This window comes from Salvelinus alpinus, chromosome 16 (assembly GCF_045679555.1).
Source record: "Salvelinus alpinus chromosome 16, SLU_Salpinus.1, whole genome shotgun sequence".
In the NCBI taxonomy this organism is placed as follows: domain Eukaryota; kingdom Metazoa; phylum Chordata; class Actinopteri; order Salmoniformes; family Salmonidae; genus Salvelinus; species Salvelinus alpinus.
The window spans coordinates 18,025,883-18,048,133 of NC_092101.1; the positions used below are offsets into that span (position 1 = coordinate 18,025,883).

The 22,251-nt window shown below is 42.5% G+C and overlaps 1 protein-coding gene across 2 annotated transcripts in view; it reads right to left on the reverse strand.

Moving 5' to 3' along the window:
• The window catches only part of pias4a (protein inhibitor of activated STAT, 4a), a 28,225-nt gene extending 14,835 nt beyond the window's left edge, over positions 1 to 13,390 (reverse strand). The window contains exons 1-4 of one of the 2 annotated variants that reach the window (XM_071345167.1): positions 13,242 to 13,390; positions 5,359 to 5,737; positions 3,486 to 3,570; positions 3,339 to 3,380 (exon numbers count right to left, since the gene is read on the reverse strand). In XM_071345167.1, coding sequence (XP_071201268.1) covers positions 3,339 to 3,380; positions 3,486 to 3,570; positions 5,359 to 5,737; positions 13,242 to 13,268 — 533 coding nt within the window. In that variant the 5' untranslated portion in view covers positions 13,269 to 13,390. Of the gene's footprint in view, positions 1 to 3,338; positions 3,381 to 3,485; positions 3,571 to 5,358; positions 5,738 to 13,183 lie in introns of both variants that reach the window. The other variant, XM_071345168.1, reaches the window with a different exon arrangement.
• Between the last annotated feature and the right edge of the window lie 8,861 nt (positions 13,391 to 22,251).

Below are 22,251 nucleotides of genomic sequence, written 5' to 3' on the forward strand. Positions count from 1 at the left end.
TTGCTGACAAGTGAATATGGCAGAGTAGCCACACAAGCCTAAGATCACTATGCGCAATGCCAAGCATTGGCTGGAGTGGTCTAAAGCTCAACCACCATTGGTCTCTAGAGCAGTGGAAACGCGTTCTCTGGAGTGATGAATCACGCTTCACCATCTGGCAGTCCGATGGACGAATCTGGGTTTGGTGGATGCCAGGAGAACGCTACCTGCCCCAATGCATAGTGCCAACTGTAAAGTTTGATGGAGTAATAATGGTCTGGGGCTGTTTTTCATGGTTCGGGCTAGGCCCCTTAGTTCCAGTGAAGGGAAATCTTAATGCTACAGCATACAATTACATTCTAGACGATTCGGCGTGTCCAACTTTGTGGCAATGCCCTCATGCACAAAGCGAGGTCCATACAGAAATGGCTTGTCAAGATCGGTGTGGAAGAACTTGACTGGCATGCACAGAGCCCTGAACCTCAACCCCATTGAACACCTTTGGGATGAATTTGGAACGCCGATTGCGAGCCAGGCCTAATCGCCCAACCTCACTAATGCTCATGGCCGAATGGAACAAGTCCCCGCAGCAATTTTCCAACATCTAGTGGAAAGCCTTCCCAGAAGAGTGAAGGCTGTTATAGCAGCAAAGGGGGGAGCAACTCCATATTAATGCCCATGATTTTGGAATGAGATGTTGGAAAAGCATTCACAGTGCAGTGTATTAGGCTAAATATTTATAAAGCTATGATGAACTTCACAGAATGTTGAAAGTGCACGAGCTTGATGCTCTAGAGTGGCGCAGCAGTCTAAAACACTGCATCTCAGTGCTTGAGGCGTCACTAGAGGTGTACCGATAATGATTATTGGAGGACCAAAAAAGCAATTACAACAATACTGAATTACCTTAATATAATACATCAATAAAATCAATTTAGCCTCAAATAAATAATGAAACATGTTCAATTTGGTTTAAATAATGCAAAAACAAAGTGTTGGAGAAGAAAGTAAGTGCAATATGTGCCATGTAAAAAAGCTAACGTTTAAGTTCCTTGCTCAGAACATGAGAACATATGAAAAGCTGGTGGTTCCTTTTAACATGAGTCTTCAATATTCCCAGGTAAGAAGTTTTAGGTTGTAGTTATTATAGGAATTATAGGACTATTTCTCTATATACCATTTGTATTTCATATACCTTTGACTATTGGATGTTCTTATAGGCACTTTAGTATTGCCAGTGTAACAGTATAGCTTCCGTCCCTCTCCTCGCCCCTAACTGGGCTCGAACCTGGAACACGTCGACAACAGCCACCCTCGAAGCATCGTTACCCATCGCTCCACAAAAGCCGCGGCCCTTGCAGAGCAAGGGGAACAACTACTCCAAGTCTCAGAGCGAGTGACGTCACCGATTGAAACGCTATTAGCGCGCACCCCGCTAACTAGCTAGCCATTTCACATCGGTTACACCAGCCTAATCTCGGGAGTTGATAGGCTTGAAGTCATAAACAGTTCAATGCTTGAAGCATTGCGAAGAGCTGCTGGCAAACGCACGAAAGCGCTGTTTGAATGAATGCTTACGAGCCTGCTGCTGCCTACCATCGTTCAGTCAGACTGCTCTATCAAATCATAGACTTAATTATAACATAATAACACACAGAAATATCAATAACCAAATAGCCTTTGGTTATTGATATGGTCGAATCCGGTAACTATCATTTTGAAAACAAAACGTTTATTCTTTCAGTGAAATACGGAACCGTTCCGTATTTTATCTAACGGGTGGCATCCCTAAGTCTAAATATTGCTGTTACATTATACAACCTTCAATGTTATGTCATAATTATGTACAATTCTGGCAAATTAATTACGGTCTTTGTTAGGAATAAATGGACTTCACACATTTCGCAACGAGCCAGGCGGCCCAAACTGCTGCATATACCCTGACTGCTTGCACAGAACGACAGAGAAGTGACACAATTTCCCTAATTATAAGAAATTCATGTTAGCAGGCAATATTAACTAAATATGCAGGTTTAAAAATATATACTTGTGTATTGATTTTAAAGAAAGGCATTGATGTTTATGGTTAGGTTTGGTGCAACGACAGTGCTAAATCATCACCCGTTTGGCGAAGTACGTTGTGATTCGATGAGAAATTAACAGGCACCGCATCGATTATATGCAACGCAGGACACGCTAGATAAACTAGTAATATCAACCATGTGTAGTTAACTAGTGATTATGTTAAGATTGATTGTTTTTTATAAGATAAGTTTAATGCTAGCTAGCAACTTACCTTGGCTTCTTGCTGCCCTCGAGTAACAGGTAGTCAGCCTGCCATGCAGGCTCCTCGTGGAGTGCAATGTAAGGCAGGTGGTTAGAGCGTTGGACTAGTAACCGGAAGGTTGCAAAAACGAATCCCCAAGCTGACAAGGTAAAAATCTGTCATTCTGCCCCTGAACAAGGCAGTTAACCCACCGTTCCTAGGCCTTCATTGAAAATAAGAATGTGTTCTTACCTGACTAGCCTAGTTAAATAAAGGTACACTATTTTTTAATTTTTTTAAATGCTCCTTTCCAATAATGAGGGCCTTAAATGTTATGCTGTTGGCATGATGATTGATGCTTGACTGTCAATTGACAAATAAAAACTCACTGTTCCATAATCTCATAATGAAGCCTACCCTCTGTGCTGTATCTGCAAGCTGTTGGCTAGAGCGCATGTGCCAAGACCAAAGTGGGCACACTTGCTGTGTATTGCAGACTTTTGTGCCAAAACCATCTAAAGTGTTAAAAATGGGATGGAAACACATCATACTTCTGTTTTTTATTCTCTAAATGAACTTACAGCGTAATTACGCACAGCTTTTAACAAAAACATTTTTTTGGGGGGGGGTTATAATTGTCCTGCTACACATTTGTATAAATGTGTAATGAAAATGTGTTCTTGCATATTTCAACTCCCACTGAGACACGCGTAGGGAATGGGATCATGCCACAGTCGCCATTGTCCACCGCCCTGGAACAATTGGGGTTAAGTGCATTGCTCAAGGGCACAGCAACAGATTTTTCACCTTGTGGGCTCTGGGATTCAAACCAGCGACCTTTCAGTGACTGGTCCAACGCTCTAATCTCAAGGCTACCAAGAAGACAATTTGATGGAAAACCCCTACTGCAGGTAAAATGTGCATATTTTTTGTTTGAATGTTAGAATATTCACCTGAATATCATTGAACAAATTGATGGAAGCCTAGCTACTGATCTAGAAAAGGCTTCAACTGTATGTACCGGAAATTACCTATGCAATTGTGGGATTAGTGTGCTGTTGTGTGTAGAACAGTTGAACTCTTGTAAACTCACCTAAGAACCACCTGGATTGCCTTCATTCCTGGTCGAAGCTCACTAAAACAACAAGGGAGGGAATGTTATGGTACCCCTCAGTGTCCATTCAAAGTCACAAGCAGTAGAATAAACACAGTTAACTTTGAATAAAAGTGTTATGCTCACGTTGCGTTTCTGACTTGGTCCGCTTGGCTCTGTGTTAATTCAAATATGCATTGACTATCCTGCAGTTTCTCACTGTTCTGGGCAACTACAAGGACAGATGCAGAAGAAAAAACATACATACACATACCACAACTTCCCTATGCTTCGCAATGTCCAAAATGTCCTTAGCACTTAATTGTAATGTCATGTTTCTGTCATTAGTATACAGTGTCATCAGAATGTATTCAGACCCCTTAACTTTCTCAACCTTTTGTTAGGTTACATACATTTTCTCTTATCAATCTACACATAATACCGATAAGGACAAAGCAAATACAGTATTTTAGAAATGTTTGCCAATTTATAAAAAATGTCAAGTGTAAATATTACATTTACATAAGTATTCAGACCCTTTACTCAGTATTTTGTTGAAGCACCTTTGGCAACGATTACAGCCTCGAGACTTCTTGGTTATGACGCTACAAGCTTGGCACACCTGTATTTGGGGAGTTTCTCCCATTCTTCTCTGCAAATCCTCTCAAACTCTGTCAGGTTGGATGGAGAGTGTTGCTGCACAGCTATTTTCAGGTCTCTACAGAGATGTTCGATCGGGTTCAAGTCCAGGCTCTGGCTGGGCCACTCAAGGACATTCAGAGACTTGTCACAAAGCCACTCCTGCGTTGACTTGGCTGTGTGCTTAAGGTCGTTGTCCTGTTTGCAAGGTGAACCTTCGCCCCAGTCTGAGGTCCTGAGTGCTCTGGAGCAGGTTCATTGAGGAGCTCTGTACTTTGCTCTGTTCATCTTTCCCTCGATCCTGACTAGTCTCCCAGTCCCTGCCGCTGACAAACATCCCCACAGTATGATGCTGCCACCACCATGCTTCACCGTAGAGATGGTGGCAGGTTTCCTCTAGAAGTGACGCTTCACATTCAGGCCAAAGAGTTCAATCTTGGTTTCATCAGACCAGAGAATCTTGTTTCTCATGGTGTGAGAGTCTTCAGGTGCCTTTTGGCAAACTCCAAGTGGGCTGTCATATGTCTTATACTGAGGAGTGTCCCCTGTCTGGCCACTACCATAAAGGCCTGATTGGTTGAGTGCTGCAGAGATGAGAGAAACTTCCATAAGGACAACCATCTCCACAGAGGAACTCTAGAGCTCTGTCAGAGTGACCATCGGGTTCTTGGTCACCTCCCTGACCAAGGCCCTTCTCCCCCGATTGCTCAGTTTGGCCGGGTGGCTAGCTCTAGGAAGAATCTGGCGGTTCCAAACTTCTTCCATTTAAGAACGATGGCCACTGTGTTCTCAGGGACCTTCGTTACCTCAGAATTGTTTTGGTACCCTTCCCCAGATCTGTGCCTCAACACAATCCTGTTCGATTGGGTTCCTTCGACCTCATGTCTTGGTTTTTGCTCTGATATGCACTGTCAACTGTGGGACATTATATAGCCAGGTGTGTGCCTTTCCAGATCATGTCCAATCACTTGAATTTACCACAGGTGGGCTCCAATCAAGTTGTAGAAACATCTCAAGGATGAACAATGGAAACAGGATGCACCTGAGCTCAATTGAGTCTCATAGCAGTGTCTGAATACATATGTAAATAAAAAGGTATGTTTTTCATTTTTAATACATTTGCAACAACTTCTAAACCTGTTTTCACTTGTCATTATGGGGTATTGTGTGTAGATTGCTGGGGATTTTGTATGTATTTAACACATTTTAGAATAAGGCTGTAACATAACAAAACGTGGGAAAAGTCATGGGGTCTGAATACTTTCCAAAGGCGAGTTTCTTTTACTGACCATAAAAGCTGACCAGGAACTTTTTGGCCTCTTTTTACAAGAACTTGACTAGACCGAAAGCTCTCTACATCTCACTGACAAAAATCACTCACTTAGCTCTGTTGGCGGCAACAGAGTCTCCAGAGTTTGGTAGAAGGGCAGCGACACCAGCTTGACCTCAGCCGCAGGTGTGGAGGACAGCTTGGGGATGCCATTGAGGTAGTCTGCGCCCTGAGTGCCTGTGGGGGACGAGCTGAGGGAGGAGTAGGCCACCGGAACCCCCTCCGGGCGCCGAGCAGCCAGCCAACCCGACGCCTTGGGGAAGCGTGACTCGTACAGCTGCCGCACGTTCTTCAGCAGCTCTGGGCTGTACTCTGTCTGCACCAGCCTCAGCGCCCGTCCCACCAGGTCATGCTTTAGACCGCTCTTACTACGGCCCATGGAGGCCAGCAGCGTCTGCAGGTCAGATACCCGGAAACTCTTCACCATGTTCTGAAGGGAAGACACAAAGGAGAGAGTGATAGGAAGAGGGGAAGTTTTGGATTACCATCTGGATTCCTTGAGCTAGGCAAGTGCCAATAACTTAAAAAAGGTAGCCTACACTAGTTACTCAACCCTGCACGTTAAGAGGCTGCTGCCCTATATACATCAACTAACATCAAGGCGGTGACCCGTTCCTGTAGGTTCATGCTCTACAACATTCGCAGAGTACGACCCTGCCTCACGCAGGAAGCGGCGCAGGTCCTAATCCAGGCACTTGTCATCTCCCGTCTGGATTACTGCAACTCGCTGTTGGCTGGGCTCCCTGCCTGTGCCATTAAACCCCTACAACTCATCCAGAACGCCGCAGCCCGTCTGGTGTTCAACTTTCCCAAGTTCTCTCACGTCACCCCGCTCCTCCGCTCTCTCCACTGGCTTCCAGTTGAAGCTCGCATCCGTTACAAGACCATGGTGCTTGCCTACGGAGCTGTGAGGGGAACGGCACCTCCGTACCTTCAGGCTCTGATCAGGCCCTACACCCAAACAAGGGCACTGCGTTCATCCACCTCTGGCCTGCTCGCCTCCCTACCTCTGAGGAAGTACAGTTCCCGCTCAGCCCAGTCAAAACTGTTCGCTGCTCTGGCACCCCAATGGTGGAACAAACTCCCTCACGACGCCAGGTCAGCGGAGTCAATCACCACCTTCCGGAGACACCTGAAACCCCACCTCTTTAAGGAATACCTAGGATAGGATAAAGTAATCCTTCTAACCCCCCCCCCCCTTAAAAGAGTTAGATGCACTATTGTAAAGTGGTTGTTCCACTGGATATCATAAGGTGAATGCACCAATTTGTAGTCGCTCTGGATAAGAGCGTCTGCTAAATGACTTAAATGTAAATGTAAATGTACATGAAATCACTGATCACTTTAATAATGTTTTACTCATTTCATATGTACAGTTGAAGTTGGAAGTTTACATACACCTTAGTTTTAAATGTATTTGGCTCAGTTTCACAATTCCTGACATTTAATCATAGTAAATATTTCCTGATTTAGCCAACTGCATTAAAAGGTTAAAGAAGGATTTTTAAGCCTTGAGACATGGATTGTGTATGTGGCCATTCAGAGGGTGAATGGGCAAGACTATTTAAGTGCCTTTGAACGGGGTATGGTAGTAGATGTTAGGCGCAGGACTGGCTTAATGCAGGGGTTTACCGGGGCTGAAGCCCCTGGGCCCAGGAGGCAGCAACAATATATAGAAATAAAGGAACTATATCCAGTATATATGTACAGTATATATCACACACACACACATATATACATATATATAGATTTGAAGTCGGAAATTTACATAAACTGAGTTTAAATGCATTTGGGTCAGGTGTTTCACAATTCCTGACATTTAACCCTAGTAAAAAATCCCTATCTTAGGTCAGTTAGGATCACCACTTTATTTTAAGAATGTGAAATGTCAGAATAATAGTGAGAATTATTTATTTTAGCTTTTATTTCTTTCATCACATTCCCAGTGGGTAAGAAGTTTACATACACTCAAATAGTATTTGGTAGCATTGCCTTTCAATTATTTAACTTGGGTCAAACATTTCAGGTAGTCTTCCACAAGCTTCCCACAATAAGTTGGGTGAATTTTGGCCCATTCCTCCTAACAGAGCTGGTGTAACGGAGTCAGGTCTGTAGGCCTCCTGGCTCAAACAAGCTTTTTCAGTTCTGCCCACAAATTTTCTATAGGATTGAGGTCAAGGCTTTGTGATGACCACTCCAATACCTTGACTTTGTTGTCCTTAAGCCATTTTGCCACAACTTTGGAAGTATGCTTAGGGTTATTGTCTTGAGATGTTGCTTCAATATATCCACATAATTTTCTTTCCTCATGATGCCATCTATTTTGTGAAGTGCACCAGGCCCTCCTGCAGCAAAGCACCCCCACAACATGATGCTGCCACCCCCATGCTTCAGGGTTGGGATGGTGTTCTTCGGCTTGCAAGCATCCCCCCTTTTCCCTCCAAACATAACGATGGTCATTATGGCCAAACAGTTCTATTTGTTTCATCAGACTAGAGGACATTTCTCCAAAAAGTACGATTTTTGTCCCCATGTGCAGTTGCAAACCGTAGGCCGGCTTTTTTTTAAATGGCGGTTTTTGAACAGTGGCTTCTTCCTTGCTGAGCGGCCTTTCAGGTTGTCGATATTGGACTCGTTTTACTGTGGATATAGATACTTTTGTACCCGTTTTCTCCAGCATCTTCACAAGGCCCTTTGCTGTTGTACTGGGATTGATTTGCATTTTTAGCACCAAAGTACGTTCATCTCTAGGAGACAACGCATCTCCTTCCTGAGCAGTATGACAGTTGCGTGGTCCCATGGTGTTGATACTTGCGTACTATTGTTTGTACAGATGAACGTGGTACCTTCAGGCGTTTGGAAATTGCTCCCAAGGATGAACCAGACTTGTGGAGGTCTCCAATTTTTTTCTAAGGTATTGGCTGATTTCTTTTGATTTTCCCATGATGTCAAGCAAAGAGGCACTGAGTTTGAAGGTAGGCCTTGAAATACATCCACAGGTACACCTCCAATTGACTCAAATAATGTCAATTCGCCTATCAGAAGCTTCTAAAGCCATGACAATTTTCTGGAATTTTCCAAGCTGTTTAAAGGCACAGTCAACTTAGTGTATGTAAACTTGTGACCCACTGGAATTGTGATAGTGAATTATAAGTGAAATAATCTGTCTGTAAACACGAGCATTTCGCTATACCCGCAATAACATTAGCTAAATATTTGTATTTGACCAATAACATTTGATTTGAAGTGCTGTGCACAGACTTATCTATATAATTACCTGGTATAAAAGAACTTAAACACTCAGCATGTCAACTCAAATGATTTAAATTGGAATACACTACATGACCAAAAGTATGTAGACACCTGCTCGTCAAAGATCTCATTCCAAAATCATGGGCATTAATATGGAGTTGGTCCCCCCCTTTGCTGCTATAAACAGCCTCCACTCTTCTGGGAAGGCTTTCCACTAGATGTTGGAACATTGCTGCTGCAGGCACTTGATTCCATTAAGCCACAAGAGCATTAGTGAGGTTGTGCGATTAGGCCTGGTTGTCGGCATTCCAATTCATACCAAAGGTGTTCGATGGGGTTGAGGTCAGGGTTCTGTGCAGGCCAGTCAAATTCTTCCACACCGATCAACAATCCATTTCTGTATGGACCTCACTTTGTGCATGGGGCATTGTCATGCTGAAATAGGAAAGGGCCTTCCCCAAAACTGTTGCCACAAGTTTGGAAGCACAGAATTATCTAGAATGTCATTGTACGCCGTAGAGTTAAGATTTCCCTTCACTGGAACAAAGGGGCCTAGCCTGATCACACCAGAGAACATGTTTCCACTGCTCCAGAGTACAATGGCGGCGAGCTTTACACCACTCCAGCTGACGCTTGGCATTGCACATGTTGATCTTAGGCTTGTGTGCAGCTGCTCGGCCATGGAAACCCATTTCATTAAGCTCCCGACGAACAGTTCTTGTGCAGACGTTTCTTCCAGAGGCAAACAAGGACTGACAATTTTTACGCTCTACAGCACTCGGCGGTCCCGTTCTGTGAGCTTGTGTGGCCTACCACTTCGCGGCTGAGCCGTTGTTGCTTCTAGACGTTTCCACTTCACAATGACACCCATCAGTTGACCGGGCAGAAATTTTACATACTGACTTGTTGGAAAGTGTGCCATTCTAATGCAAATGTTTGTCTATAGAGATTGCATGGCTGTGTGCTTGATTTTATACACCTGGCACCAATGGGTGTGCCTGAAATAATAGCTGAATCCACTAATTTGAAGGTGTCCACACACTATATTTACACAAAGGTATCTGTGCACTTGCTTCAAGTAATATTTTCCTCCCTCCCCTCTAGAATTCAGTAGCATGACCTATGAGCCCCTTCTGTTCCTAACACCATGCATAGAATATTTTTCCTGCAAACAAAACCTAGACTGGTCCCTCCTTTAAGTAGTGTAGGACACAACACCATCGGTGCATTTGAAGACCCAGCAATGCATGTAGCTAGCTAGTCACTATCTACACTGAACAAAAATAGATGCAACATGTAAAGTGTTGGTCCCATGTTTCATGAGCTGAAATAAAAGATCCCAGAAGTGTTCCATACGCAGAAAATACTTATTTCTCTCAAATTTTGTGCACATCTCTGTTAGTGAGCATTTCTCCTTTGCCAAGATGATCCATCCACCTGACAGGTGTGCATATCAAGAAGCTGATTAAACAGCATGATTACACAGGTGCACCTTGTCCTGGGGACAATTAAAGGCCAATAAAAATATGCAGTTTTGTCAAACACCACAGATGTCTCATGTTGAGGGAGCGTGCAATTGGCATGCTGACTGCAGGAATGTCCACCAGAGCTGTTGCCAGAGAATTTAATGTTTATTTCTCGGAGAGAAAAAAAATAAACCCGCACACTGCTCTTGATAGCATCAGTGCTCTTTAATAAGCTTTACGTATCGGCCTCAAGGCCTTCGTCAGAGCTTTTGTGATTTATTTCAATCTTTTTTTTAATTAGCACCCTTATGTAGACATAGCTTTACCCACATCCATTCCATGCATCAAATGTGGTTCGAGTCGAGGGAAAATAAGTAAGTGTTACCAAATATAACATTGTGAATTTCATAAATATTCTAATAAAAGGGTGTACATAAAACATATTAAACACCTCTGTAAAACCACAATGAGGACATCAACCCACCAAGCAAGTTTTCATAAATCATTGGTTACAGCGCAATAAAAAAGAGTAATCTGAAATGTGAGCATTCATTCATGTTCAAAACGGTTCCCAATAAATGACATTAATACGTGCTCCACCACCCATGTTATCTACATGATTAAATGTCCATGTGGATTTTGTTATGTAGGTAAAACCTCTCGTTTTCTCAAACAGAGAATTTGTGAACATATAAGTTAAAAACCAGGACAAACGACAGGGATTATCCAGTCCCAGTAGATTTTAAATGACCAAAAATATGACATTTCTACCTTTAGATTTTGTGGCATTGAGAAAGTCAAGATATCAGACAGGGGAGGTGACATAAATAATACTCTGAGCAAAAGAGAATGTTTTTGGATTTTCACCCTCCAGACATAATTTCCAAGGTGTCTTAATGATGAATTGCCAATGTATGTTACGTTGTAAATTTGATCAATTAATGCCCACATTTCAGATAACTCTGACGTCACACTATTTTAATATTTATCAAATGCACATTGTTATTTTTGGTAACGCTTACTTATTTTCCCTCAACTCTAACCCCATTTGATGCATGGAACGGATGTGGGTGGAGCCATGTCTACATAATTATTATTTCTTTTTTTAACTCAAAAGCTCTGACGAAGGCCTTGAGGCCGATACGTAAAGCCTATTAAAGAGAAGTGATACTATCAAGAGAAATGTGCGGGTTTCTTATTTTTTCCCTCATCTTATTCAACTGTTACCATGCACCTTAAAAAAAAAAGACAGCTCAGATGTGCGAGTGCCCTTTGAATTTTGAATGTTCATTTCTCTATCATAAATCGCATCCAATGGTGGTACATCTAACCTGGGTTGCTCCTCTTTTCAGTTCGCTGCAGCTAGCGGCTTGGACGAGCTGCAAAAAAAAACACTCAAACTCCACCGTTTTATCTCCATCTCTTCATTCAAAGACTCAATCATGGACACTTACTGACTGTTGTGGCTGCTTCGCGTGATGTATTGTTGTCTCTAACCTTCTTGCCCTTTGTGCTGTTGTCTGTGCACAATAATGTTTGTACCATGTTTTGTGCTGCTGCCATGTAGTTATGTGTTGCTACCATGCTGTGTTTTCATGTGTTGCTGCCATGCTAGGTTGTTGTCTTAGGTCTCTCTCTTTATGTAGTGTTGTGTCACTTGCCTAGTTAAATAGAAGGTTAAATAAAAAATAACCAGCCTCACAACCACATGTAACCACGCCAGCCCAGAACCTCCACATCTGGCTTCTTCACCTGCAGGATCATCTAAGACACGCCACCAGACAGCTGATGAAACTGTGGGTTTGCACAACTGAAGAATTTCGGCACAAATTGTCAGAAACCATCTCAGGAAAGCTCATCTCCGTGCTTGTCGTCCTCACCTGGGTCTTGACATGACTGAATTTTGGTATTGTAACAGAGTGGGCAAACGCTCCCCTTCGACGGCCACTGGCACGCTGGAGAAGTATTCACTTCACAGATGAATCCAAGGTTCAACTGTACCGGACAGATGGCAGACAGAGTGTATGGCATCGTGTGGGTGAGCGGTTTGCTGATGAACACTCTGTTCACAATGTTGACGGTGGGTTTATGGTATGGGCTGGCATAAGACAGACAACGAACAATTGCGTTTTATCAATGGCTATTTGAATGCACAGAGATACCCTGATGAGATCCTGAGGCCCATTGTCGTGCAATTCATCTGCCGCCATCACCTCGTTTCAGCACGAAATGCACAGCCCCATGTCGCAACGATCTGTACACAATTCCCTGAAACTGAAAAATGTACCAGAATTTCGATGGCCTGCATACTCACCAGACATGTCACCCATTGTGCATGTTTGGAATGCTCTGAATCGACAGCGTGTTCCAGTTCCCGCCAATATCCAGCAACTTCGCAGAGCCATTTAAGAGTAGTGGGACAACTTTCCACAGCCTGAACAACTATATGTGAAGATGTGTCGCTCTGTATGAGGCAAATGGTTGTCACACCAGACACTGACAGGTTCTGATCCACGACCCTACCTTTTTTTTAAGGCATCTGTGACTGACAGATTAATCTGTATTCCCAGTCATGTGAAATCCATAGATTAGGCTTTATTAATTGATTTCAATTGACTGATTTCCTATATGAACTGTAACTCAGTCAAATATTTGTTGCGTCTATATTTTTGTTCAGTGTAGTTAGAAAAGTCTTGCAAACTAATTACATCAGTCAATCTCATCAATTCAGGTTCATTTCTACAACTAGTGTATCAGGCTTACAGCGTGTAGAGGTGGACAGTGGCATTGACAATTGCCTTGTCTGACAAGAAGCTAGGCTAGTGGGTAAGCTAACGTTACCTCCACTTGCTTTGTTGTTATCCCAACAGTGAAAATACGTCAATTTGACAAGTCAAAGTGCCAGTGGATGGACCGAATGTGTAATGCAATCTCCCGCTTAAACATTGAATGATACAATTTCGCACTGACTCCCTGCTGGCGAGTGTTTTTATGGCCTCATCATTCATTTTCCATGTCCCTGCTAGCTAACGTTAGCTAGACGCACTTAGCGACGAAGAGAAACCAGTTTCAATATAGCTACCAATTAATCAACCATCACTAAATTAAACACTTTTATACAGTATTCATGGGAAACATTTACAGTTTCCCATACTAACCGGCCATCTCCCACGCAGGCCCTTTCCTATCAAACCGGTCGAGCGGATCTCTGCTTACCATCGCTTCCACCAGTTCGCCCGCCATCTTTGTACAGCAGCCCCGCGAGAGGCAGAGCCGAAAGGTAGTCCTTCACCAGTGAGAAGCAGACGGGTCGCTCGCTGCTCGACGCTTCTCTGCTTCCAATCACAGCGCAACCACACTACGAGCTTCAAGGAGTACGTTGAAAGTAGGCGTGTCATCATTGTTTTAAAGTGACAGTACAACTTTTTTTAAACACTCAGAGACAGGCCTCCCATCTATGTAAGGCCTCACTTATAAGAAAACATAACCAGCCACTAAGTAGCTGAACGCTTGAGTTTGCTGAGTTTTATACTATCGAATCAAAGAGCATATGCATTGTGAAAATAATTCAAATTCAAAACAAGAGGAACGCATGACCTGTTAAATGGGGAGGAGCGCATGGCCCAATCAACTCCTGTCCGAGTGAAATATTCCGCTTCGGGAAATGCAACGAACCATTGGATATCGAATAAACTCTTTATCTATTTTGAACAATAATCTAAATATTCACAGGGAGCCAAGTCAAAATGCAGTACACAGATGTAGTGCACTGAAGTCACATTGGAAGAGAGGTTATACATGCTTCTCGATTTTAAAATGCAGTCCAATGAATAAGAGCAGTCCTGTGTTAATTATTTTCTCTTGATTTCACACCCTCCCCTGGTAATCCATTTCTGGATTTCCAAACTTCTTGATTTGTGCTGAAGAACAGAGCTCGTAAACCAAAACCATTTATGTTTAAAATCAAATGAAAGGATAATATAAACTCTAATATATAATCTTTGCATGATTTGACTTTCACCCCAAGTTTGCATATTAACTGTGATAAGTAACAGATAATTGGAACAATATATATTGTCCCAGCTCTGCTCTATGTTGGCCTACTTTAATACCATTCCTGTGTGCTTTATCATAAGTTGTTTGCTTGCACACATACAAATTTGAGCAAAAATTATATTCACAGGACAGTCAGTGTCTTACAAAACCTCCAGTTCTGTAAAATATCAGCTCCATATTATAATCAAACAGTGTTGGCTCTAAGGTTGATAGGCTACTACATGATGTTGGTATTGTAAATTAAAATAGAGGTGTATGTTCTCTTGACAATGACATAATTATCTTCAGTATTTTTTTATTATGGAATAATTTCTATTTAATGATACATTTTACCACATGTCTCATTCAGGCTACTTGGATGGTGTAGGCAGGGTGTAGTAGTAGTTCTTCAACTTGGACAGACGAGGGCAATATAGTCCACCGGGGGTTCATTCCTCTCATTCTTGAACAGCCCCAATTCGTCTGGACATGGACTTTACAAGGTGTCGAAAGTGTTCCACAGGGAAGCTGGTCCATGTTGACTCCAATGCTTCCCACTGTTGTGTCAAGTTGGCTGGATGTCCTTTGGCACTCACGAGAAACTGTTGAGTGTGAAAAACTCTGCAGCGTTTCTATTTTTTTATTTTTTTATTTCACTTTTATTTAGCCAGGTAGGCAAGTTGAGAACAAGTTCTCATTTACAACTGCGACCTGGCCAAGAATAAAGCAAAGCAGTTCGACACATACAACAACACAGAGTTACACATGGAATAAACAAAACATACAGTCAATAATACAGTTGAAGAAAATCTATATACAGTGTGTGCAAATGAGGTAAGAAAAGGGAGGTAAGGCAATAAATAGGCCATGGTGGTGAAGTAATTACAATATACCAATTAGACACTAGAGTGATTGATGTGCAGAAGATGAATGTGCTAGTAGAGATACAGGGGTGCAAAGGAGCAAGATAAATAAATAAATACAGTATGGGGATGAGGTAGTTGGATGGGCTATTTACAGATGGGCTATGTACAGGTGCAGTGATCTGTGAGCTGCTCAGACAGCTTGTCCTTAAAGCTAGTGAGGGAGGTAAGAGTCTCCAGCTTCAGTGATTTTTGCAATTCATTCCAGTCATTGGCAGCAGAGAACTGGAAGGAAAGGCGGCCAAAGGAGGAATTGGCTTTGGGGGTGACTAGAGAGATATACCTGCTGGAGCGCGTGCTACGGGTGGGTGCTGCTATGGTGACCAGTGAGCTGAGATAAGGCGGGGCCTTTACCTATCAGAGACTTGTAGATGACCTGAAGCCAGTGGGTTTGGCGACGAGTGTGAAGCGAGGGCCAGCCAACGAGAGCGTACAGGTCGCTGGGGTGGGTAGTTTATGGGGCTTTGGTGACAAAACGGATGGCACTGTGATAGACTGCATCCAATTTGTTGAGTAGAGTGTTGGGGGCTATTTTGTAAATGACATCGCCGAAATCGAGTATCGGTAGGATGGTCAGTTCTTGACACAAACCAGTGAGCCAGGCACCTACTACCATATCCAGTTCAAAGGCACTTAAATATTTTGTCTTGCCCATTTCCACTTTGAATGGCACACATACACAATCCATGTCTCAATTGTCTCAAGGCTTAAAAATAATTATTTAAATACTGATTGAAGTGGATTTGACAAGTGACATCAATAAGGGATCATAGCTTTCACCTGGATTCACCAGGTCAGTCTATTTAATGGAAAGAGCAGGTGTTCTTAATGTTTTGTATACTCAGTGTAAACATTATACACATCATTGGTGTAAAACGGTTTGCATGCCCCACCTTGTTCTATTACAGTAACTACAACCAGAGAGACAGAGGCGAGAGGGTCGACTCCGCTCCAAATCTGTCCTAGTTAAAATAAGCGCTAAGCAGACCGAGGGAGAGTTTTTGTATGGGGGGATAGAGAGTGTCAAATTTGGTGAAGATAAAAGGGAATTGCTATTTTGATAGATTAGACGTATTTGATCAAATAGAAGTTTCATAATGCTTAAGTTGTTACAAGTGTACTTATCTGTGCATGTGACATTCCTGAATCTTTTAGATTTTTTTTTTTATATCGGAATTGTGCCTGTTGTTCACTGTTATGTCTCGAAGATTTCATAACCACATCTTTAATCAATTCAACAATCAAGAGACGGGAGACAGGAAACAGGAATTCAGTTCAACCATTTGTCTGGAACGTGCTCAACTCAACAAACAGTACCAGTCAAAAGTTTGGACACACCTACTCATTCAAGGATTTTTCTATATTTTTTTTAATATTTTCTACATTGTAGAATAATAGTGAAGACATCAAAACTATGAAATAACGCATATGGAATCATCTAGTAATCAAAAAGTGTTAAACAAATCAAAAAATATTTTAGATTTGAGATGCTTCAAAGTAGCCAGCCACCCTTTGCCTTGATGACGGCTTTGCACAACCTTGGCATTCTCTCAACCAGCTTCATGACGCAGTCACCTGGAATGCATTTAAATTAACAGGTGTGCCTTGTTAAAAGTTTATTTGTGGAATTTCTTTCTTCTTAATGCGTTTGAGCCAATCAGTTGTGTTGTGACAAGGTAGGGGTGGTATACAGAAGATAGCCCTATTTGGAAAGAAGAACAACTCAAATAAGCAAAGAGAAACCACAGTCCTCCATTATTTTAAGACATGAAGGTCAGTCAATCTGGAACATTTCAAGAACTTTGCAAGTTTCTTCAAGTGCAGTCGTGAAAACCATCAAGCACTATGATGAAAGGACCGCCACATAAGCATTTCGCTACACTCGCAATAACATCTGCTAACCATGTGTATGTGACCAATAACATTTGATTTGATTTTATTTGAAAGGAAGACACAGAGTTACCTCTGCTGCAGAGGATAACTTCATTAGAGTTACCAGCCTCAGAAATCGGCAATTAACTACACCTCAGATTGCACCTCACAGAGTTCAAGTAACAGACACATCTCAACATCAACTGTTCAGAGGAGACTGCGTGAATTAGGCCTTCAAAGTCGAATTGCTGCAAGGAAACCACTACTAAAAGACATCAATAACAAGAAGAGACTTTCCTGGGCCAAGAAACACGAGCAATGGACATTAGATGGTGGAAATCTGTCCTTTGGTCTGATGAGTCCAAATCGGGTTCCCACCATAAAGCATGGAGGAGGAGGTGTGATGGTGTGGGATTGCTTGCTGATGACACTGTCAGTGATTTATTTAGAATTCAAGGCACACTTAACCAGCATGGATACCATAGTATTCTTCAGTGACACGCCATCCCAACTGGTTTGCACTTAGTGGGACTATCATTTCTTTTTCAACAGGACAATGACCCAACACACCTCCAAGCTGTGTAAGGGCTATTTGACCAAGGAGAGTGATGGAGTGCTGCATCAGATGACTTGGCCTCCACAATCACCTGACCTTAATAAATCTTCTTCAGGATCAGTGTTCCGTCTGCGGGACGGTTGAGCTAATGTAGGCTAATGTGATTAGCATGAGGTTGTAAGAAACAAAAAAATTCCCATGACATAGACATATCTGATATGGGCAGAAAGCTTAAATTCGTGTTAATCTAACTGCACTATCCAATTTACAGTAGCTATTAGAGTGAAAGAATACCATGCTATTTTTTGAGGAGAGTGCACAATTATGAACTTGGAAATGTATGAATAAACCAATTAGGCACATTTGGGCAGAATTGATACAACATTTTGAATAGATACGCAAGATCTCGCTGGATCACTCTAAAACGTTGCACATACAGGGCTGCCATCTAGTAGCCAAAGTCTAAATTGCGCCTGGGCTAGAATAATTAATTATGCCCTTTCTCTTACATTTCAAAGATGATTGTACAAAATAAATACAAAAAAGGTAGTTTTTTCTTTGTATTATCTTTTACCAGATCTAATGTGTTATATTATCCTACATTCCTTTCACATTTCCACAAACTTCAAAGTGTTTCCTTTCAAATGTTATCAAGAATATGCATATCCTTGGTTCAGGGCCTGAGCTACAGGCAGTTAGATTTGGGTATGTCATTTTAGGCGAAAATTGAGGTGGATCCATAACCCAATTGAGATGGTTTGTAAATGCAGAGTGGACCGCAGAGTGAAGAAAAAGCAGCCAACAAGTGCTCAGCATATGTGGGAACTCCTTCAAGACTGTTGGAAAAGCATTCTTCATTAAACTGGTTGAGAGAATGCCAAGAGTGTGCAAAGCTGTCATCGAGGCAAAGGGTGGCTTTGAATAATCTGAAATATCAAATATATTTAGATTTGTTTAACACTTTTTTGGTTACTACATGATTCCATATGTGTTATTTCATAGTTTTGATGTCTTCACTATTATTCTACGATGTAGAAAATAGTACAAATAAAGAAAAACCCTTGAATGAGTAGTAGTGTCCAAACTTTTTGCTGGTACTGTAATTTAGCCAACAAAAGTCTCAACAAAATAGATGAAAAGAACGTTGTTGTGGCCGAATGAGTAGTAGTGTCCAAACTTTTGGCTGGTACTGTAATTTAGCCAACAAAAGTCTCAACAAAATGAAACAAAATACTTGTTGCATAGGCTATTTCAAGAACTGGTTCAGATGATTAAATAGGCCTACAATAAAAATAATAATAATAATAATAACAATTTACAATAATAATAATGACTACACATTTTCTAATAAATACAAAAATAAATAAATTAAAGTTAGAAAATTGCATCAAATCTGAATAACGATTTACACACAGTCCATTTGGCCACAACAACGTTCTTTTCATCTTTGTCTACTAAAATATTAAAACTTTTCCCAGAGGACATTCCCCTTGTCGGCTTCTTTTCACTATACTTTTTACTATACTGTTTCTTTACTAACTTTCATCACTTAGATGAAAGTAGCCGAGGCCAAGGCTAATTTTACTCGCTCTCTCTCTTCTCAGCAGCAGGCGCACGGGAGGTAGCAGCCAGAACCAGTTTCAGCTGGACACAAGCTATACGTTTTATTAAGTTGCAATTGGCTGTCACAGATAACGAGCTCACATAGTTCTCATCACACAAACACTAAATTAACAGAGGACAGGTCCAATCGTTTCCAGTCGGTAAATCAATTTTAATTGCACATACCCGAGACCGTGGAAATTATATCAGACCCGACCAGGTCCGTGACAAAAGTATGAATTCATGGCCCAGACCTGTTCGGGTCCCGGTTCGGATCTCGGAATTGTGTGTCTGTTGAAACCGTGAAAACCTCTAGTGCCTGCCTATCTTTCATAAGGTAATGACAGTCAACCTGACTCTTAACAACAATGTATTTAGACTGTGGCGTTGACACAGCTGTAGGCATGTGAGTAGCCTGTGTCACAGTCTTGTTTGGGTACGGCTGAGTCAGTGTCCTGAGAAAGTGACTGTGAGCCTCAACTGTAGGTCAGTGTTTCCCAGTCCTGGTCCTTGAGTACCCCCAACAGTACATGTTTGTATTGTAACCCTGGACAAGCACACCTGATTCAACTTGTCAACTACTCATCAAATCAAATAAATGTTATTAATCAGATGTGCCAAATACAACAGGTGTAGACCTTACATTGAAATGCTTACTTACAAGCCCTTTACCAACAATGTAGTTTTAAGAAAAATAAGTGTTAAGTAAAAAATATATAATAAAATAAATATATATAATAAAATAAATATTACAAAAAAAAAAAATAATAATAATTAAAGAGCAGCAATAAAATAATAGTAGCGAGGCTATATACAGGGAGGACCGGTACAGAGTCAATGTGTGAGGGCACAGGTTAGTTGAGGTCATTGAGGTAATATGTACATGTAGGTAGAGTTAAAGTGACTATGCATAGATAATAAACAGAGAGTAACAGCAGCGTAAAGGGGGGGGGGGGCAATGCAAATAGTCTGGGTAGCCATTTGATCAGCTGTTGAGTCTTATGGCTTGGGGGTAGAAGCTGTCAAAAAGCCTTTTGGTCCTAGACTTGACACTCCGGTACCGCATGCCGTGCGGTAGCAGAGAGAACAGTCTATGACTATGGCAACTGGAGTCTTTGACAATTTTTAGGGCCTTCCTCTGACACTGCCTGGTATAGAGGTCCGGGATGGGAGGAAGCTTGGCCCCAGTGATGTATTGGGCCGTACGCACTACCCTCTGCAGTGCCTTGCGGTTGGAGGCCGGGCAGTTGCCATACCAGGCAATGATGCAACCAGTCAGGATGCTCTCGATGGTACAGAGGTAGAACTTTTTGAGTATCTGAGGACCCATGCCAAATCTTTTTAGTCTCCTGAGGGGGAATAGGTTTTGTCGTGCCCTCTTCACAACTGTCTTGGTGTGTTTGGACCATGATAGTTTGTTGGTGATGTGGACACCAAGGAACTTGAAGCTCTCAACCTGCTCCACTACAGCCCCGTCGATGAGAATGGTGGCTTGCTCCGTCCTCTTTTTCCTGTAGTCCACAATCATCTCCTTTGTCTTGATTACGTTGAGGGAGAGGTTGTTGTCCTGGCACCACACGGCCAGGTCTCTGACCTCCTCCCAACAGGCTGTCTCATCATGTGTCATCGGCAAACTTAATGATGGTGTTGAAGTTGTGCCTGGCCATGCAGTCATGAGTGAACAGGGAGTACAGGAGGGGATTGAGCATGCACCCCTGAGGGGCCCCAGTTTTGAGGATCAGCGTGGTGGATTTGTTGTTGCCTGCCCTTACCACCTGGGGGCGGCCCGTCAGGAAGTCCAGGATCCAGTTGCGGAGGGACGTGTTTAGTCCCAGGGTCCTTAGCTTAATGATGAGCTTTGAGGGCACTATGTTGTTGAACACTGAGCTGTAGTCAATGAACAGCATTCTCACATAGGTGTTCCTTTTGTACAGGTGTAAAAGGGCAGTGTGGAGTGCAATAGAGAATGCATCATCTGTGGATTTGTTGGGGAGGTATGCAAATTGGAGTGGGTCTAGGGTTTCTGGGACTATGGTGTTGATGTGAGCCATGACCAGCCTTTCGAAGCACTTCATGGCTACAGACGTGAGTGGTACGGGTCGGTAGTCATTTAGGCAGGTTACCTTAGTGTTCTTGGGCACAGGGACTATGGCGGTCTGCTTGAAAAATGTTGGTATTATAGACTTAGTCAGGGACAGGTTGTCAGTGAAGACACTTGCCTCTTGGTCAGCGCATGCTCGGAGTACACATCCTGGTAATCTGTCTTGCGAATGTCGACCTGTTTAAAGGTTTTACTCTCATCCGCTACGGAAAGCGTAATCACACTGTCATCCGGAACATTTGATGCTCTCATCAGTGTTGCTTGCCTCAAAGCGAGCGTAGAAGTTATTTCTATCATCTGGTAGGCTCGTGTCACTGGGCAGCTCGCGGCTGTGCTTCCCTTTGTAGTCTGTAATAGTTTGCAAGCCCTGCCACATCCGACGAGCGTCGGTGCTGGTGTAGTACGATTCAATCTTAGTCCTTTATTGATGCTTTGCCTGTTTGATAGTTTGTCTGAGGGCATAGCGGGATTTATTTTAAGCTTCCGGGTTAGAGTCCTGCTCCTTGAAAGCGTTAGCTCTAGCCTTTAGCTCAGTGCGGATGTTGCCTGTATTCCTTGGCTTCTGGTTGGGGTACATACAGTCACTGTGGGGACGATGTCATCGATGATGAAGCCAGTGACTGATGTGGTGTACTCCTCAATGCCATCGGAAGAATCCCTGGAACATATTCCAGTCTGTAATAGCAAAACAGTCCCGTAGCTTAGCATCTGCTTCATCTGACCACTTCTTCATTGACCGAGTTACTGGTGCTTCCTGGTTTAGCTTTAGCTCGTAAGCAGGAATCAGGAGGATAGAATTATGGTCAGATTTGCCAAATGAAGGGCTAGGGAAAGCTTTGTACGCGTCTCTGTGTGTGGAGTAAAGGTGGACTATAGTTTTTTCACTCTGGTTGCACATTTAACATAGATAGAAATTAGGTAAAATGGAATAAAGTTTCCCTGCATTAAAGTCCCCGGGCCACTAGGAGTGCCACCTTTGGGTGAGCGTTTTCCTGTTTGGTTATGGCCGTATACAGCTCATTGAATGCAGTCTTAGTGCCAGCATCGGTTAGTGGTGATAAATAGACACCTACGAAGAATATAGATGAAAACTCTCTTGGTAAATAGTGTGGTCCACAGCTTATCATGAGATACTCT